The following is a 20,047-nucleotide window of genomic DNA, read 5'->3' on the forward strand; positions in this document are numbered from 1 at the left end:
ACATCATTCATCCTGGCCTATTGTGCATGTTTTTAGTGGTAGGGGAAACCGGAGTGCCCGGAGGAAACCTACGCAGACACGGGGAGAACATGCAAACTCCACACAGAAAGGCCCCGTCCCTGGTGGGTATCGAACCCGGACCTTCTATTTTTTATTTTTTATTTATTGGTTTATTTGGTTGGGACAGTGCATGTTAATGAACATACATGGGTCTCATGCATGTAAACAAGCCACACCGGATTGTAGCCTTGGGCTAATTTCCATCCGTCGTCCCCCATGCGCACTCTCAAACACACTCACATTCATCTAGCTGTGAAGCGAGAGCACTAACCGCTGCGCTACCGTGCCGCCCAATCATCTTTAAGTAATACAATTAAATTGGCCACTGCAAACATTTGGAATAATCTGTCGAAAATATCAGCCAAGCATATCGGCATCGACTTTTGACACTAACAACACAACACAGATGTAAGATAAATCTCCAGACAATGTTTGCCTAAAGGACTTTTAATTATTTTTCGTACAAAAGAGTGCCTCAGGCTTCTTTTTTGACCTTTTGATTAGACTACTACTACTACTACCTCCTACTTGCTCTACACAACCTTAATCAAGTCAAATTTTTCCCGATGAATGTTTGCATAATATTCGTTCACGAGAGCATAAGATGCATTATATTGGTCTGCTAAGCTTTTCCCAGAAGATGGTGAAAGACTGTTATGGAGCTGTGGGAGGAGGAGGAAGGAGCTGACCAGTGTGGGACACCACGCTCTGAAACCGATATTTTGCAGAAAGACCTGAGACATTCACAACAGCGTACAATAAGTAAGTGAACCCCTGTATGAAATAGCTGCTGACCCTGTAGTTTCCTGTAGTTGCAGATTAGACGCTCACAACGATCAGGATGAAACTTGGACCATTCTTCTTTATAAATCTGCTGCAGTTCAGTGAGATTCAGGGGGTGCACTTACTTATTCCACACTGTTTACATGTTATGGCCAATAAAAATATGATCAAATGTAAATGTTTGGGTGGTATTAGTTTAAGCACATTGTTTACTCATTCTTATGATTTTGATGAAGATCAGACCACATTTTATGCCTAATTTAGGCAGAAATGTGAGAAATTGTGAAACAGTGAAACAGTGTACTTACTTTTCCTCCCACGGTATTTTCTGTTTCCTTATTCTTGACGTTAGAGTTTTATAGTGCCTTGTTTTTTTGTATCTCTAAATTTATAGTTGCTATCTATTTTTTACGTGAAGCACTGGGTGTTGTAAATGTGCTATAGAAATAAAGTTGAGCTTGATCTAGTTACTCTTTAAGAACCATATGTTTATATTACAATATGAGGAAACCTACAATATGACAAAATAAAATGGTGGTTGAAACTTGGCGCCCACTCACCACGAAGCCCAGGGCGACCAGCGGCTCCCCTTCGTTCAGATGGTAGAGGAAGGAGCCTCCGTACGTGTGTCTGTTCAGGGGCCAGGCCACCGAGTGCTCCACTCTGCCAGGCCGCCACTTCTTCTCATCAATCATCCACACCTTCAGGGCAGAAAGGAAGAAGACACAGCGCGTTATTGTTGTCATATCATGCGGAACTGCGTATTATAAACATGGCTTTTGGCCACAATAATTGGAGGTAGGCGCTTTGACTGATAGCTTATCAGTTCTGAACCAGTAAGTTTGAACTTCAAGAAATTAAATGAAAACTATATCGTGCAGTTAAAAATGGCACTGGAATGGAAAGCCGAGGTTTAAATCGAAACGTCAATCTCAAGTGGCATTTATAGCTTGATATGGAAGAATTCAACCGCATCAAAAATATCATTAATTCATCCAAAAAGGCAACCGATATGTGTGGAAGGATCGCAATGCTCCATGTGTGTGAACAAGACTGTTAAGAATGGATACCTGCTCAAATAACGAGAGCTGGGTATCGTTAAATGATTAAAAAAAAAAAAGTTTAGGCACTACTGGTGTAGAAAAAATAAAAGGATCAAAAGCAATTACTGAAAAAAAATCCAAGATTTGATCCAAGTTATCTTAAAGGGAGTGACCTTGTCGTTTCAGATAAATTATATATGTACAGCTTCTTTTTGATAATCCCCGGTCACTTTGGACGTTTCTTTTTCTGCCACTAAAGCGCTCCAATCCGTACATTCTTGATTATCGACAAAACTTTCCTATGCATTTTTAAAGCCCATAATTCGATGCTCTGAGTCGGTCTGCACCCGCTGCATGAAGTTCAAGCTGACAAAATATATTTTAGGATTTTTGACATAGGGCCTCATTTCATAGTGTTGATTTCTGGAAATATTTTTAATTTTTCAATTCATGGAGTCCTTATGCCCCGACTCAGGGAGCTGAGTCGGAGGGCAAAGCTCTCGATTTACCGATCGATCTACGTTCCCACCCGCACCTATGGTCATGAGATTTGGATCATGACCGAAAGGACAAGATCGCGAATACAAGCGGCCGAAATGAGTTTCCTTCGCAGGGTGGCTGGGGCACCCTTCAAGATCGGGTGAGGAGCTCAGTTACCCGGGAGGAGCTCGGAGTAGAGTCGCTGCTCCTTCACGTCGAAAGGAGCCAGCTGAGGTGGCTCGGGCATCTGTTCCGGTGCCTCCTGGCCGCCTCCCGCGGGAGGTGTTCCTGACATGTCCTAGTGGGACAAGACTTCGTGGAAGGCCCAGGGCACGTTGGTGGGACTATGTCTCCGAGCTGGCCTGGTGTCGCCTCGGGGTCCCCCAGAACAGCTGGAGGAGGTGTGTGTGGATCGGGAAGTCTGGGCATCTCTGCTGAGACTGCTGCCCCCGCGACCCGGCCCCGGATAAAGCGGAAGAAAATGGATGGATGGATGGATGCTACGGGCCGTGTTCAACAGGCAGACGGGCGAGAGAGAGGGACTGCGCGGCGGTGTCAGGTGAGGAGCAGCGGAGGAGAAAGGGACTGCGGGGTTTGCACGGAGCGCAACTTTTTTTGGCAGGAATAGCATGATAAAATAAAACACGCATTTTTAATACCGTCAGACAGGGAAGCCTCATGGTAGTGATGCCGCAGCATTTTAATACCACGGTATACCTTTAAACCACACCAGGCTACCGATATAAATGTCTGTGTTGACCAATTAAAAAATAAATAAAACCATTTCCCAATTAAAAGAACATTTCAGCAGCATCAGCTTCCTGGCTGTAAGCCACGCAGCGGCGGTGTGATCTGCTAGGTGACCGGATCTACAGTAGTTTGTTTACCTGCGGCCGGCATTACTACAAGTGGAATTCACAAAGGAGCTTTCTACAAATCAGATATGGTAACGTTTGGAGGACGACCCCATGATTTTGAAGAAGTTTTTAATGCAGGCTACTAGTCATCATAGACATGCACTAGCCAAGCAGTAGCACCACTAAACTCTACAAACATAAGGACTGCATGAATAAAAAAAAAATGTCCAGAAATCAAAAACACTCTGGATAATTAGGATATGAGGCCCTATGTCAAAAATCCTGAAATATCCCTTTAAAGCTTCTGTATTCATGTGTCATTCCCACTGCTGCCTACACAGGGAGCTCCTGTTACTGTAGTCATCGCTGTATTACCCGTACATTCTTTCAAATCATAAAACGTCAATATATAGCAACATTTCAATGATAAAGAGCCCGAAAGGATGTTTTTAAGCCTCAAGTTTGCATATGCTCACTTTAAAATGATGTACTGTATGTAAAAGACTGTACGTATTTCTAAGCACCTCAATTAAGGCTTTGAATGCATTCTGAGTGCAGAAAGGCACTGAATGGGACCTTACAAATGCGGAGACAAAGCAGTGCGCCAAAAATCGCAACCGAGCATTATCTTATATCTCTTTCCAAACTGATCTTCCAGGCTGTTGTGTTTGTGCAGTGCATGATTTTGACTTTAGCGCGTTTCCCTCAAAAGGCAATATGCATTGACTGCACAGCTGTCTGAGAAGTTGACTTAGAAAACAGTGCTAATTAAAAACAGATGTTTTATTAGAGGATGCCGTCTGACATCTGCTGTATGAATAAATGTAATGTCAAAGGTTGCATTTATTTTTCATATAATCACCAACTACATGAACTCACCTTTTAACATATGCATCAAAACTTTTTAGAACTAACCATATAAAGTAATAATCTGATTAACTCATTAAATGTGCATTTGTTTTTCAAACTCTTTTACAGATGAGACAATCACCGTGCCCACTACTAGTCCATTACGGATGAAAGGAGCGACAACTTTTGTGGCTGAATCATGAGAAACCGAATAGAGGGTCTTAAAATTGTGTTGGGCTTGTTGAATGTATAGTTTATTACAGAGGTTACATTAATAGAAAATTCTACATCATTTACGGAATATTTTCAGCCTCGACGGAACATTTTGACGGCCGTCTGTCATTTTGACGGATTAAAAAACAAGCCGTTAAAGTCCAAACACAGCACTGCTCTATCTCGGAGTGCGGCCTCTGGGTTCTCTCTAAAGCTCAGCTACATTGGAGCTGAGAGCGCATTGACTTGGATAAACCGAGAGAGGCGGCGGCGTGGCACACCATGATGGTAAGACCGAGCATGTGTAGATCAGGCTTCAAAGACGCACAATGTGAACTGCTTAATACTGATACTGAACGATTCACCCACTGTGTTTCTTAAACACTAAGTTAAAACTGAGGAAATGCAAATAATAAGCTCCAATTTACATTTGTAATAGTGAAATATGAGCCTTCATATTGACGAGCAGATGATGCCCTGAAGAAGTCGCACAAATGTAAAAATGAATGAAAAATCCATGTTCAACGGTTCTCTTCAGAAATGATGTTTTAAAGCCCTATTCGCACGGGAAAAGCATTATCTAGGGACCCCATATAATAAAACAATCACCCCCCAACGTCTGCTTTTGATGTGGCGCATTCGCACGGGAAGCCTGAGATTCTGGTTGAAATTGACAGACATCTCCTGGATATAACGTCAAAGCGCTTCTTTGTAAAATTAACTTTCACCTGAATGAATTTGTGAAGCCTGCTTTAGTCTCTTGCCATGGACAATTCTCCGTAAAATGTGTTTAACCGTAGTTGGTTGTAAATGTGTAGTTGGAGTGACATACACTCTGAGCGCAGCCTGGCTCTCTCTGAAGCGCACCAACATGTTCAAAGGCATTGAACAAAATGCCTTTAAAAAGGCATTTTTAAAGACAAAAGGCATTTTGACTTTAAAACAGCCTTTGACTGAAGCTAAAAGGCCGACATGATGCAGCTAACGTCGTAGCTGAGAGCGCATGGACTTTGGATAAAATACACGAAGCCCAGAGAGCGAGGGAGAGCGGAGGGAGAGGGGAGAGAGGCGAAGGTAAGGGAGCATCAATGACGCACGCTGGAACCACTGAATATCGCTCCGTTGGCCCTCTGTGTTTCAACATTAAGCTGAAAATGAGGAAATGCAAATAATATATTTCTAATATTGAATAATATATTATATATATTATAATATTATAATATAATATATTATATATATAATATAATATATTATAATATAATATATTATAATATAATATATATAATATATTATATTATAATATAATATATTATATATTATATTATATTATATATTATATAATAATATATTTCTAATATTGAAATCTGAGGCTTAATATTGACGAGCAGAGGAGGCTCTGAGTAACTCGTCCTATGAGACTTTTACGCACGAGTTTTAAAACGCGTGTGTTGCAAAATTCGTGTTTTATGATTGCGTTCTGAAATTTTGTTTAGTTTAGCTCAATTTATTCTGCAATCTCTGGATTCTTATTCTATAACTAAATCTCAACAAAAACAAATGTAATGAGACTTGAATTAATGACAGATAAAAACAGCTCAGTGCGGGGTTTTTTTTACAACGCTGTTTGTCAAAATAAATTATGCCAAACGAAACCACTGGTTTAAACTCTCTAATGCCGCCTCCACTCCTCATCAAAAGTAAATAAAAATGCGCTCAGGAAACAAAAAAAGCCTAATCACGTGTCGGATCCTCTCCGTTTCTGTCCAAATCACAGACATGCCTATTTGCATTGGTTTTATCACAGGACCTCGGAGTTCAGCAAAATATAGAGGTAATTTGCGGGGGAATTTTTACATCACAAATCACTGACATAACGCATTCACACAGGATTAACATCACAGACATTCTCCGTGATTATTACAAATCGCATGTGGTCCCTAGGTAAAACTAATCCCGTGCGAATAGGGCTTAGGTTTAGTTCCATTTATCCTGCAATTTCAGATTATTTCCCAACATTATTAATATCGTTAAACAAAAAATATATATGAGAGGTTAATAAATGACAGATAAAAATAGCTCAAGCTGGATTTATCCCGAGAGAAACCACTGGTTTACTGGTATTACACACTCCTCATCAACAAAGAGACGTAACCTATAGCAGCAAAGTGTGACAGTGTATTTACAAAGCCTAAATAATACATGGCCCTTCACACAGAGAGCAAAGGATTTGGAAAGGATTTTTGGACAACTCGAGGACACTCAAGAATAGAGTGGCTGGCACCACACATTCTGTCAGTGAAACTTTGATCAAATGCAGAAAGCTTAGGCCATGGTAAGGCTTGGGTTGGACTTTCTGAGCCTGAGAGCAAGTTTCAAATCAAGGCTTGCAAGTCCACACATCTGGCCTGAACTTAAATGAAATCATCATTCTATAGAAAACATATCACATAAACTGACAATCCATGGCGGAAGTATAGGCTGGATTTTGCTGTGGTCTACTAGAGAGGTATCTATTTTGGATTCATTGCAGTGCATAAATGTGTCTGTCACTGCAGTGGGAAAGCACACGGTCTCACCTCCTTCAGGCCGATGGCATAAGTCTGTGGCTCACAGTTCTCTCGGAGGTTGAACTTTTTGTAAAGCTGTTTGGCCAAGTGCCCGTGACAGCCCTCTCCGAAAATGGTGACTTTAGCATGCAGTTCCATGCCTCTCTCGAACACATCCTGCAGCAAAAGAGAAGGCATGAATAAAGTCATGAAGTGCAAATGAGGCCTATACGGGGAATATCAGGACTGGCACTGAAAGCTAAACAAATGGACACTTGACAAAAGATCATTAAAAAGTCATTATTCAGTCTCAAATTTATGATAGTTTTACTGTACCTTTGGGGATCCATCTTTGGCAATGCCTACGTCATTAGTAGCAATTCCCTTTACACTTCCATCCTCGTGAAACAGAACCTGGAACACAAAATAAATACAATTAATAAATACAATTAAAACAATTTGTCATCAGAGGTCAACATCAGAGGTGGGAGTCAATCAATCAATCAATCAATCAATCAATCAATCAAAAGTCACTAAATGCAAGTCCCAAGTAAGTCGAGTCTTGCCTTCGCCGCCAAATCACCTCAATGCGCAAACGTCAGCGCTAAGCCTAATTTTCACTTTTAGACTATTAATTCTTCTTTTCTAAATGTGTTTATAATCTACTTAAAAAAGTGCTTCCTCAAGAATAACCATTTTCGAAAAATTTTGGCTAAAATCAAACTTTGACATGTAATGGATTTGGATTTAAAGTGTAATTAATATTCAATAACAATCAAATAAAATAAAAAATATTGTGAATGCTTCAGCCTATGCACAAAATTGCTGTATTTCTTTTTAAACATGTCTTTTATACATGAGCTGTTTTTCCCTGCAGTCTAAACGATAAATAATATTTCTATTGCTGTTAGTTTCTGAGTTTTCCTGTCAGTGGTTCCCCTCTAATGCCCCGGCCCCTGTATACTCGGTTTCACCCCTGCTCAAAGTAGATTCCGCACAGCCTTCAGTCCCGCTGTCACTGGGCTCTGTGTGGCTGCGTAAAACAGCTGTAACTTTTGTGTGAACGCCTTAGAACATTGAACTACCCCCAAGAATTATCAAGTCAATGAATCCAGCTAATCCCGCGTCGTACTTCTGGAGGCCGCTCTGCGCCGCAGCTGCAGACCATTGTTTTGAACGTCAAAGTCTATGAAACTCATTATCTTCACTCACTGTAGAAATCTTTTAACGCATCCAAAGAAACACACATTTCCCCTGCCTTTTCCCGCTGTGATGATTAGATGTGTGTCAGGAAACCGAAAAAGCATGTGGCTAATTACCATATGTAAACATACGTAGATGGCTGGTTTTACACAATGAACCCTGTTGTCTTTCAGCAGTTACACTCAAATCAACAATATAATGTTACAGCCAGTCGTGGAGACGTTGGCCTCAAGTCCAAGTTAAGTCTCAAGTCACAAAAGTCAAGTCAAGTCTTGAGAAGTAAGTCTCAAGTCAATTGAAATTCTGCACCACTGCGGAGCCATTTTGCTTTCTTACTTTAATTTCTTCATTTCTGGAAACTAAAGCGCCTTTTGCTGCTGACTTGGATCATATAAACACCAAGGACAACGGAAAAGTAAGAGAGAGACCAAGAATGTCCTTTTTGCACAATAAGCTGAACATTGCCCCGTTTATTTATTCATTTATGTATGTATCTATTTGACAGGGACATTGCACAAACAAATGTGTTGCACAGACCAGAGATAGCTACATCTGTAGTCTCTGGGCAGAGACAGCGTCACCAGGTTTATATGGAGTGGAATGAGAGCACACAGTATAATGTATAATGTATAATACAGATAAAACACACCACAAGCATCTACCAGAAGCACCGGCAGAAGAAGCATCTAAAAACAGTCTAAATACAAAAGTTACTGCAGTGGTCTCCAACCTTTTTTACCCAGGGAGCTACTTTATAACACAACAAAAACGTCCGGGAGCTACTTATGCTTCACAGACTCTTGTGTAAATGCAATGAATTGTCCCTATACTTTACAATATTAACCCAACTGTTCACATGTTGTGGTCAGCATGTTCAGAACAAAGAGAATATGCATCTAAAATGTGACTTATCAAGCGTACAGAGATGTAGAAAGTAGCGATGGGTATCGTGAAGGATTTATCGATACTCCTTATTGATCCGGTACTTTAACGGGACTCTTATCGGTATTATCAGACAGAAGCTACTGTATACGTTGGCCTTAATTAATCCTTGACCTATATATACTGTATATTACTCTACATTTTATTTCCAATTTGCGCATACACTTAATATAGGCTATGGGAGTTAAAATACTTGTAGCTCTGGGGTCTGAGTCCAAATGAAACTTGTGCAGTAAATTAGTGAACGAGACTGGAGCTGCAGCCTTCAGTCATCTGCCTCCCAGCTTGTGTCCAGTCGGTCGACAGCGGCTCACGCTGACGTGCACGTGTGAGCGCACACGCATGTGCACGTACATGCTGCCGTGTGTGCAGTTTGTATAAAAATAGACTGTCCGAAAGCGTTTAGTTCGAGTATTTCTGAAAGACGAAGTCGTTACATTTGGCAGTTTACAGCGGGTTAGCGGCAGCAGCTCCGGGGGTTTCTGAGGAGAATAAGCACGTCTTGAATGTCTAACACGCCGTGTCTTTCCCGCGCGCACCTCTCTCGCCGCACACGCCTGCAGAGCGGAGACAGGGCAGTGGCAGAGCGCGGGGATGGGCCGACACCGCGCGCTCTTGTGCGGGGCAGCGGGGATGAACAGATCCGATGCAGCGAACGCATCCATGAGAGTGGAGAGAGGAATTTTTTTTGTGATTATTTGAGCTCGTGAGATTAGCACAGAAGTACAGTGACCCCGTTTAGAAGACCGTGAAGGCTGGAGCTTATCGGTTCAGGTGGACAGGCACACGTGAGGGGGCCGTTATGATACCGGGGTTCGATACTCATCCCTAGTAGAAAGTCTCCCTAGATAGGCCTGGCGAGCTGCCAGTTGGAGATTCCCTAACTCAATTATTTGCGTATTATTTGCAGTTTTTCTATAATACTATACTATAATTACCAGGTTTGTGCTGGTGATCACAAATCTGACCGTCTTTCAACCATTTCTTCTACTTACATTTAAACTGTTACAAAGTCATACACTCTCCAACAGATAATGAGTTCCTCATCCTGCAGCTGTGACAGAGAAGCAATCCAAACGTCGAGCACCTAAAGTTCACAGTGCAGTCTCCTCTCTGAGGGGCTGCAGTGCCAAATTGTGAAGTAACAATGTTACAGCAGTGGTATGAGACAGGTTTTATCTACCATTTTGAGAGCCTGTTTGCACAGGTTTTGGAGCGGCTGCAACGCGGTGTTGGTTGACAGAGACCACGTTTTGTGATGCAATATGTAAAAATATCATCGCAGGCATTTATAGCTTGAACAGGAAGTGAAAACCAGGGAAATGTTAATAACAAGCTCCTATCTAAGCATTCCTGAAATATGGGCCTTAAAGTGGACATATCATGCAAATTCGACTTTCTTGAGGTTTAAACCATGTTTTACCGTTACCTTGTCAAAGACATACCTGAAGTTAAATTTAGCTGTTTCTTATTCTACAGCGTCAGTGTCTCGCTCTGTACTTCATGATTACAATTTACATTGTTCAAACCCAAAACTGTCCTTTACACTTTTAAAGCCCATAATCAAGATCTTACTATTTAATCCTTTTTGGGGCATATTTTCAAATTAAAATACCAAAGCTGAGACACCCACAATAATGTTTTTAATATTTTTAAGCTCCTGCATGACATGTCCACTTAAATGTTGATGGCGCATGCAGATGATGGCTCTGTGTGTGTAGTCTCATCCCTTGAGACTTTCAAAAGGCTACAGAACGTTTCTTGTGGTTTATCTGAAAAGATTTGTACTAACATCCCGCCCAGTTGGGCAGCTTAGTGCTCTTGAAATCAGCAAATGCACAGAAAAATAATGGCATTTACCCCCACCAAAGTGCAGGGCCGCATACTGAAGTGTATACAGCGTGTAGGGCCACAGATCAGCGTCTGTGCAGCTCATACCAGCTCTTCCTCACAACAAAATGGGCACCCCAGTCCGAAGATTTAAGACGTCGCCATGAATCTTTCTTACCTCTGATGCAGCATATCCCGGATAAATCTCCACCCCGAGCTCCTCGGCCTGCTCCCCCATCCAGCGCACCACGTTCCCCAACCGCACTATGTAGTTTCCGTGGTTATTCATGGGCAGCCCTGCTCAGAGCAATCGGGTCAAGTCATTCAGGTCAACTTTATTTTGTATTATCATTATTTGTAATTATTACCTGGCAACATGGGAACAGGTATTCTGTGTTTTTCTGTTAAGATGCTGAAAATGTCTTCAGTCACCGGAGTATGGAGGGGAGCCTGCGGAAAAACACAAGATACTAGATCATGAATATACATGTATGGAAAATTACTTACACAGTACAACTGAGGATCAGCCACTTCTTAGGTCACACAGTAAACTAAACTGGGCTTCGCAACACAGTGCTCTTCCGGTGAGGTGACACAGTGGCACAGTGGTTAGTGTTCTCGCCTCACAGCTAGAGGGTGCCAGGAGACTTTTTGTGAGTGGAGGGTGCATTTTCTTCTTGTCTGGTGGTTTAGTTTCTCTTACCATTAAAAACAGAACCATGTGCGCAAGGCCATTCACTACAAAGGTGTTTTTTCTAGACTAGCCCAGACATGAGGATAAATGGATAGGTGGTAGCTACTCATAGACTGTAAAAAACATGGATGCAGCATCGTTAATTCGCTATTCGCTGCAGAAGCCTGATAGAAAATGTGGGCAGGCTTCGGACGTTTCCCGCTGTAATGGACCGGCATCAATGCAGGATATGCACTAAGTGTTGCCATTGAGATCTACTACTGTTAAACCAGCTTTAACCCCACAGTTACCTCGCGATCTCACAAACCCATCTTTGTAACATGGAGTTCTGAGGCGCTGTTCAGCTGTGCTGGGCGGGCAATTAGTAAAGTGCAAAGTCTCTAACTGATTCTTAAGTAATAAAGGCTCCCATTAACAGAAAAAACGTCCCGAGATACATCCCTACATGACACGTTTTGTTATTGTGATATCAATATTCTGCTCATTCTGTTGCAAATATACTGTGCTCTGTCTTATAATAACTAGAAACAAAAAGTAGAAACAATATGGATGCAAAAACAAATAAATGGTGAAAAAGCACAGAACTGACCCCTCGCTCTTTCCAGTCAGGGATGAGTTCGTTGAAAGCGCTGGGTTCGAGGCAGGCCCCCGACAGAGTGTGCGCTCCGATCTGCGAGGCCTTCTCCACCAGGCACACCCGGAGTTCCTTCTCTTGCTCGTTGGCCAGCTGCTTCAGGCGAATGGCGGCCGAGAGACCGGCCGGGCCCCCTCCCACGATCACCACGTCCGCCTCATCCGCGAAGCGCTCCATCTCCATGCCTGAGCCAAAAATCACATTCAGGACATTTCCCGGGAGCACTTTTTGTATTTTTCATTTTTCAATATTTTTAACCAGTAAATCTGAAACTCACTTTTTTAATAATTTATTCCCACTCCCATAAGCTCAAAAGTCTAATTATAAAATGTTAAATATCAAGGCTGAGGCGCCCAAAATAATTTTTCTATGTCCACCCAACAACAACAACAACACACACAACAGTTTAAGCTGTAAGACTAAAATACTCAACAGGTGTATACAGTATTATACAAAAGTATGTTAGCTAAAATACTTGGTGAGTGTAAATAGGTGATTACCTTAACTTAGTCTACTTTTTAACATTTAAAATGGTGCATTCTGCAACTTTATATGCCAAAGAAAAAGTGATATTTGTGTGTATTTGACCTTGTAATGACCCAGTATGAGTGGTCAGCATGGCACCTTTACTTTCCATCACAGTGGTCTCTACAACGCTCCAGGATCAATTGTTTCGTAGGTTTTCTGGTGAAAGGCTCCGTCAGCAGAGAAAACCTTCCAAACATTTGATCCTGGGGCGTCCTAGAGGCCACTGTGATGGAAAGTAAAGGTGCCATGCTGACCACTCATACTGGGTCATTACAAGGTCAAATACACACAAACATAAACAGTTTTTTTTTCCACTTACGAAGAAGTTGCATAATGCACCTTTAACCTTTATTTAACCAGTTAAAAACTCATTAAGTTTTGCAATCTCTTTTACAAGAGTGACCTGGCCAAGAGGCAGCAATGAAATGCAATGAAATCTTACCACGTCAATAAAATATGAAAAAGTGCCATTTCATAGATAATCTTCAAGCATAATTTGCCAAGTATTCAGACATTAGACAACTGCAGACCAATTCCATTGCCGGTGATTTGGCTTTTTTTTTACATTAATGACTTTTTCAGTGCTCCTTCTACAGAGAGATGCAGCCTCGCCAAAAGCCTATTTCATATGCATCTACAGTATTTTATATTCGATTTTTGTTTAAACAATATTAAAGGCGATAACCTAACCGGCTTTTGAATGAAAGACATGTTTCCCAATCAGAATCATCAAGCCTGGCATCTTTAGGCTGCCGGCCAATCAGAAGTGCTTTCAGGAGAATCGTGTTCGTCTGAGCTGCAGTCACTACACTCCACATGCGTCTCCAGCTGAGCAAACTGCAAACACTTCTCAGAGCTAGTAACAAATATGGGTGTTTCGTAGGGCTGGGACAAAATATCGGATCGGATTTGGATCGCAATACCAAGTATCGATACTTTTTCAAGTGTCGCAGTACTTTCAATACTTGTGTTTGTGGGCATTTTTATCCTGCACTCCTTTGTTTTCCAGTAACAGCACTTTGTTACATTTTGTGTGAATTCACTTCAATCTTAAAGGGGGGGTATTATGCAAAATCGACTTTTTCAAGCTTTACATCATGTTATTATGTCATTCCCTCATTACAAATATGCCTGAAGTGTTGCCTTGGCAATTTCGCATATTTTTGAGTAATCTGTAAAAACTCTGATGGCGGCCATTTTAGGGATAGGTTTGCCTGAGTCCTCCTAGGAACGCCCCCACCTCCTGGAGACGCCTCCGAGCTTTCGTCACCAGCCGAGTAACCAACCACTGCTCCTCAGCAGAACCCCCTCCCCACTGATGCCACAGACAGAGTGTGGAGGGGGCGTGTCGGAAAGGCTCAGAGGTTCTTAAAGAGACAGAGGCCTATTTCAAGACATTCGCTACAGCCATTTTGAGAGAGCAATTTTATACAAGGCAGTTATTCTAATTTACTGCATTTACAGACCAACAGAAGGTTTCGTCATCATTGTAGTGTGATATAGACTGGTGCTATGTGATTGAAAAAAGCATAATACCCCCTCTTTAACACTTCAATAACTGTCAAATGGCATTGGGTTTATAAACTTAAACACATGACTGTTTTCTTTTTATATATTTTAAGGTAGGGCTCGGCGATATGGCCAAAAAATAAAATCTCGATTTTTTTACTAAGTTTGGACGAAGACGATTTTAATAGATTTGATTTCAAATAAACTTAAAGAAGTCTCCTGATCTTTCATATGAAGAAAACTGGTGTCATTTCACTACAGAGCGTCTAAAACGTTGCTAAATTGGCCACATTCAGGACTCGATTTTACGAGTAAAATCGATTTTACGATTTAGCTATTTTCCAAATCGTCTGTTTTAAAAAGCACGAATAAATTGAATTTGATTTATCGCCCAGCCCCATTTTAAGGTAAACGTATTACAAATCATCATTATTGTATCACAATATGTATCGAATTGGCTCCAGAGTATCGTGATACATATCGGATCGTGACAAAAGTGTATCGTCCCAGCCCAAGTGTTTCGTGACTCACGGGTCAGGTTGTTTTCCAGAATTATCATTTCACCACAAAGTGGATTGGGTGATCAAAAAAGGCGGATCGCCTCCGCTCACTGCCATATGCGAGCATCATTGTACTGCATTGAGCTGTGTCTAATTGTAGCATCTTTACAGCCAGTTTTAGATGGAAATATGAGACAAGCAGCATTTTGCAGCGCGTGACTCGGAGAATGCATTCATGTCGCTAAATAGGGGGAGAGAAAGAGTGAGAGAGCGCCAAGCTCATTAGAGAATGACCAAAACATGTTTTTCTGACAACTCTGTAAAATGCCTCTTTTGCAGATTTGTATCTTGTTGGTGCACGAAGCTGATATGTTGCAGTTTTAGAAGCTTATATGCAACTCAATGCTCAATTTCATAAAAATAAAACATATGATATACATATATATAGCAATATCTGTCTGAAAAATTAGCAGCCCTAATAACAGGAATGAAAGGATATATAACACGCTATTTCATTGTCTTGAATATTGTGTAAAAAAACATTCCTGTTGTGTCAAAACAAGATTACAGATCACTAAATCTGGACCAAAACAAGGCTCAAATTAAGCTAAATTGGGGGGAAAAAACTCAAACTGAACTGTTGCACATTTTTAAGTTACTCTGTTTTGTAACTAACTGAGCCATGTTGGCATAAAATGTGTGAATGGCAGTCAGAATGGAAGCCCTCAAGGGAAACCCTCTGCAATGGTTCCCTACGCAGCGACAGTGATACCTTCCCATCTGGCGTCCTTCTCCCGGGGGTGGATGGTGTAGTGTGTGGTGATGCGGGGGGCCACAGAGGAGCAGGCTCTTCTGTGCACAGCGGTGTAGAGCTGAGGACACGCATGTTCTGTCTTCACCGTCCTCCACGCCCGGACGCACCGCTGGGCTGAGAGAGACAACAGCTCACAGTTAGGGAACATTTTTTTACTTGACATGATGGGGGACATAGACAAAATATGGCAAAATCTGTGTGCAGACAGTGAAGGGGGTGCACATGGAGCCCAGCTAAAATGCCATCCTCTTTGCAAACAATTTAAATTGGAATACTGAAACTAGAGTGTTGCATCCACTTCGATGTAGCAACAGTCAAAAAAAATGTCCCAGCAGCGGCTGCTACTTTATCACAACAGTGAGAACACAGCTCCAGTCAGGACCAGAACTCACTGCCTTAGTTTTATCAGAGCAGTGACCAGTCCCTCACACAGTCACTACTACAGACGTGGACAATGACAGATTTCTGGGGAATACTTGTAAACTGTTCATAAACAAGTTTTCACCAGCAAAATGCTACACTGGTGGTAGATTAGGGGCTTTATCTCTCACCCAGCGCAAGGACACCTTTCGAGTGACCTACATTGGTTCAACTTTGCCCTACATTTTAGCTTGATGCTAACTTATATCCAACATGCCAAACAGTTTGGCCAAAAGCTAAAAACAAAGCAAGGACACATACCGTGTTTGAAGCTCAGAGGCTCTTAATTCATAAGGAACAGATGTAGCGTTAGCATGTCATATGTTTCAGAAGTCAAACATCCTGAATTTACACAGAAAGACAAGTCCCTGCTGTTAGCAGCAGGCTAATAAACAGTAGCTCTCGTACCTTTAGTAGAATATCTGCTAGCTGGCAGCATTATGTAGCCGCTAGTGAGCGGTCACCAGTGTGTCTTTACAGTTGGTTAGTGTTGCTGTAGTCGCCAGCTCAATCTGATGTAACCCCTGCAGTATAAACAAGTGCAAATAATAGCTTACAAAACCCCTCTCATAACAGCAGCGTACGGTACGCTTCCTGCGTAGAGTCCATGCGCGCTGCGTAAAGTGCGTAACTGCGTAGAGGTGGATGATGTGGATGATGTGGACAGGACAGGACAGGGAGCTGTGCCTTTGCCCCACATCAGTGACTCATGCTTGTACTGCAGAAGGTTGCGGTGTTTTAAAAGGGTTATCTCAGGTTAGGGTGTAATATAAGAGCAGAGGCGGGTAGTAGGCCTACTCAGTTACATAACTTACTCAAATGCATGTAGCCTACTTGAGTAACTTTTTGAACTTTTTGTTCAAAAGGTTTTTGTACTTAGAGTGATTTACTGCTTCTACATGATTAAAATTATAGTGAAGTATCTTTACTCTTACTTAAGTAAAAAAACAAAAACCTTTGACCACTGTGAGTACATGTTTAAGTGACAAATGCTCAATTTTGATCAATTTTAGATTTATTGGTTTATTTGGCAGAGACAGTGCATTTTCTTTGTAAATATCTTGATTTCCACATGATTCTATGTTTTGTTTCACACAATTTATATTGAAAGTTTTGCTTCAACTGTTACTCACGGTTAGAGTAACAATATAGCATTTATGGGAGAGTGGCATTTTTGAAAGAAAACCATAAGAAGTCCCGTTTCTGTTTGCCAGAAGTCTCCATGTGGCCTCCATGTGGCTTCTGGCAAACAGAAAACGGGACAGGTTTTCTTTCAAAAATGGCTTCTTCTTGCCACTCTGCCATAAAGGCTATATTTGTGCAGTGTACGACTTATATTTGTTCTGTGTACAGTTTCCCCCACCTGAGCTGTAGCTCTCTGCAGTTCATCCAGGGTCATCATAGGCTTCTTGGTAACAGCTCTGGTCAGTGCTGTCCTTGTTCGGTCAGTAGGTTGAGGAGGACGGCTGGGTCTTGGTAGGTTTGCAGTGATGTCATTTTTTTTCATGGTGTATTTAACTGTACTTTGAGAGATGTTCAAAGCTTTGGAAATCTTTTTATAACCTAACCCAGTTTTATACTTCTCAATAACTTCCCCAATAGTCTCTTAGCAGACCTGAGACCATCACAGAGCAGCTGAATTTGAAGTGATATTAGATTACACATTCAGAAATCAGGCAACTTCTAAAGGCAATTGTTTGCACTAAAAGGAAAGGGGGTCTATACTTTTGCACATCCCACTTTATAGTTTATTTATTAAAAAAAATCTAAATCATGTATAAATTTCATTTCACTTGATGATTGTGTGTCACTGTGTGTCTTTCACATAAAATTTCAGTTAAATATATTTATGTTTATGGTCCATAGTATGGCAAAATGTCAAAAAGTTAAAGGGGTGCCCATTCTTTTGCATAACACTGTATATAAATATATCAACCTATATATATATATAATGTGGTGGAGGTGCGCCAATTAGTATCAGGTGGCGCTGCTGGAGCACACGGTTTGTACCGTACATGTACATTATTGTCCAGTATTGTGCCCAATGTACTTTGTTCTCCAGTCACACTCACTTGATACGAGCTGTTTACATACAGAGAGCCTAGTCTGCCTCACTGTCAGACTCTTGTAATAAGAAAGCCACCCTTTGCTTCGAAAAGTGACATTTATTTGCAGTTGGCTCGATGAGTAATGTCCACCATTTGACACAACATTGTATATAGATCAAATTACCGCAACTTCTTCTAGTTTGAAGGTCAGTTACATCATGTAAGCAGCAGAGAACTGAAGACACTTCATCCAGATAGAAGTGGGGATTTATACGATAACTGCAAGAAAAGCTAAAGTCAACAGCAAAAAATGATTCTTAAAATAAATCATCTTTATGCCTTTTACTTGTAATCCTCTTAATGCAGCTTACTCTGACTAGAAGCTAATAATGTTTTAAATAGTAGGCTATATTGTCTTTTCATCTTATTGGGAATCAGGGATTTATAATCTGAAATGTACAATGTTTTTTTTTTTTTTGCCAGCACAGTCCCAATAGTTGTCTCTGATCAGAAATATTAGTTTGAAAGATGAAATGAAATTCAAACTAACTATTGTAAGATCTGACTAAATCGGCAGCTTTTGAGGGCATAGTGCAAGGTGAAAATGACACAGCTGGTTTGTTAGGTGGGTTCCCTATGTCATTTGGACTTTTTCGCACCAAACTTCTGCAAAGTGTCTAAAGCCTTGCCTCGAAGCAGACAGCTACACGCCTCTGTTCTGTGTAAAAATGTTCACAAGCCTGGCATGGAGACAGGCACAGATCGGGAAGCACATCGTATTTTTAAACTAGGGAATTGTCATAGTTGTCTTGTAAAGATCCTGCCAAATCTACTGTAACATTTGTAGACCCCCTCGCCCAAAACTCCAGACTGTCTTCCTATAAAGGAATTTACTGTATGCATTTGCAGTAATCTAGTGAGAAAAGCATAGGCAGGCATACCTAATTTCTACTAAGGGACAGGTCACATGGTGCTCAAATGTGGTGACAATATTCAAAAACAAGGGTGGGACATTGGGCAGTTGAAGGGACTTTCAGCCAAAAGATTAATAGAGACGATTTGGGGACCTAATCCCTCTCAAGCAACAGATTAAACATGATTTCCTGTTTCTCTGAAAAACATTGAAGTTGTATTGGCGCTTCCCCCTTCTGCAATTTTGTCATCATCAAATTCTCGAATGTGACTGCAATCTATAAATATTTGTGCTTTGTGCTGAAAGATGTGTCTTAAAACAGAAAAGAAAGAATAAGTGATCAAATCTATACGAACTTCAGGTTGCCAGATTAGGGTGCCAGAGGTTGCCATTTCCCATCCCAACGTGTAAAACTTGGAATAAAATCTGATCAAAGTCACGATAACATCATACGAGGCATACAGACTATTGATCAGGTTGCCAGATTTCGCCCTATCCATTCTGTTATTGAGAATGCAGAAACATCCTGAATTCTCATTAACAGATTGGGTTACAGGATAGGGAACGGTTTGGGTTACAAATGTAAAAATATTGCTTCTTGTACTTCTTGTTACATGAGGGAGGTGTACTGTATAAGGTCTTATGTTATTTCACTGAGTGAACTTTTGAATAAAATTGTCAATTTACAGGTTTTGTCAAGGTATTTCAGTGACAACATATTCTTTTGAAGTAGCGTCTAGCTTCAGCCATCCCACCTTTGCTCAGCCTGATCCTGTCAGATCTCAGAGGCTAAGCAGGGAAGGGCCTGCTGGTAATGGGATGGGAGACCGTGTGGGAACACCAGGAAGCCTGGGCGAGTGTAGTGAGTGAGTGAGTGGGTAGCCTCGCTTCTGTCAGGGCAGCAGTTGCTCACCACCACCGAGCATGGAGTGAATGAATAATGACGACCATGTAGTGCTTTGAGAAATTTGGTAATACAGGTTTGTAAAAGAGCAAATCAAGTGTAAGGCATTATTATTATTATTATTATTATTATTATTATTATTATTATTATTATTATTATTATTATTATTATTATTATTATTATTGAACTTCATTGGATTTTGAATTAAGTAGTAATAGATTTGAATGTTGTTCTTTTCCACAGTAGATATAGAATATGAAACCTGGCTCTAGACTTT

General features: G+C 41.1%; 1 protein-coding gene across 1 annotated transcript in view; it reads right to left on the reverse strand.

Annotated features, from left to right (window-relative positions):
* Positions 1-16,515, reverse strand: part of etfdh (electron transfer flavoprotein dehydrogenase) — a 32,613-nt gene extending 16,098 nt beyond the window's left edge. Inside the window, exons 1-8 of the mRNA XM_079557277.1 lie at positions 16,314-16,515; positions 15,444-15,599; positions 12,090-12,319; positions 11,175-11,256; positions 10,985-11,103; positions 7,168-7,245; positions 6,862-7,008; positions 1,404-1,544 (exon numbers count right to left, since the gene is read on the reverse strand). Of these exons, the coding sequence (XP_079413403.1) occupies positions 1,404-1,544; positions 6,862-7,008; positions 7,168-7,245; positions 10,985-11,103; positions 11,175-11,256; positions 12,090-12,319; positions 15,444-15,599; positions 16,314-16,344 (984 nt within the window). The 5' untranslated portion in view covers positions 16,345-16,515. The remainder of the gene's footprint in view (positions 1-1,403; positions 1,545-6,861; positions 7,009-7,167; positions 7,246-10,984; positions 11,104-11,174; positions 11,257-12,089; positions 12,320-15,443; positions 15,600-16,313) is intronic.
* Between the last annotated feature and the right edge of the window lie 3,532 nt (positions 16,516-20,047).

This window comes from Gobius niger (assembly GCF_951799975.1).
Source record: "Gobius niger genome assembly, chromosome: 5".
NCBI classification, from domain to species: domain Eukaryota; kingdom Metazoa; phylum Chordata; class Actinopteri; order Gobiiformes; family Gobiidae; genus Gobius; species Gobius niger.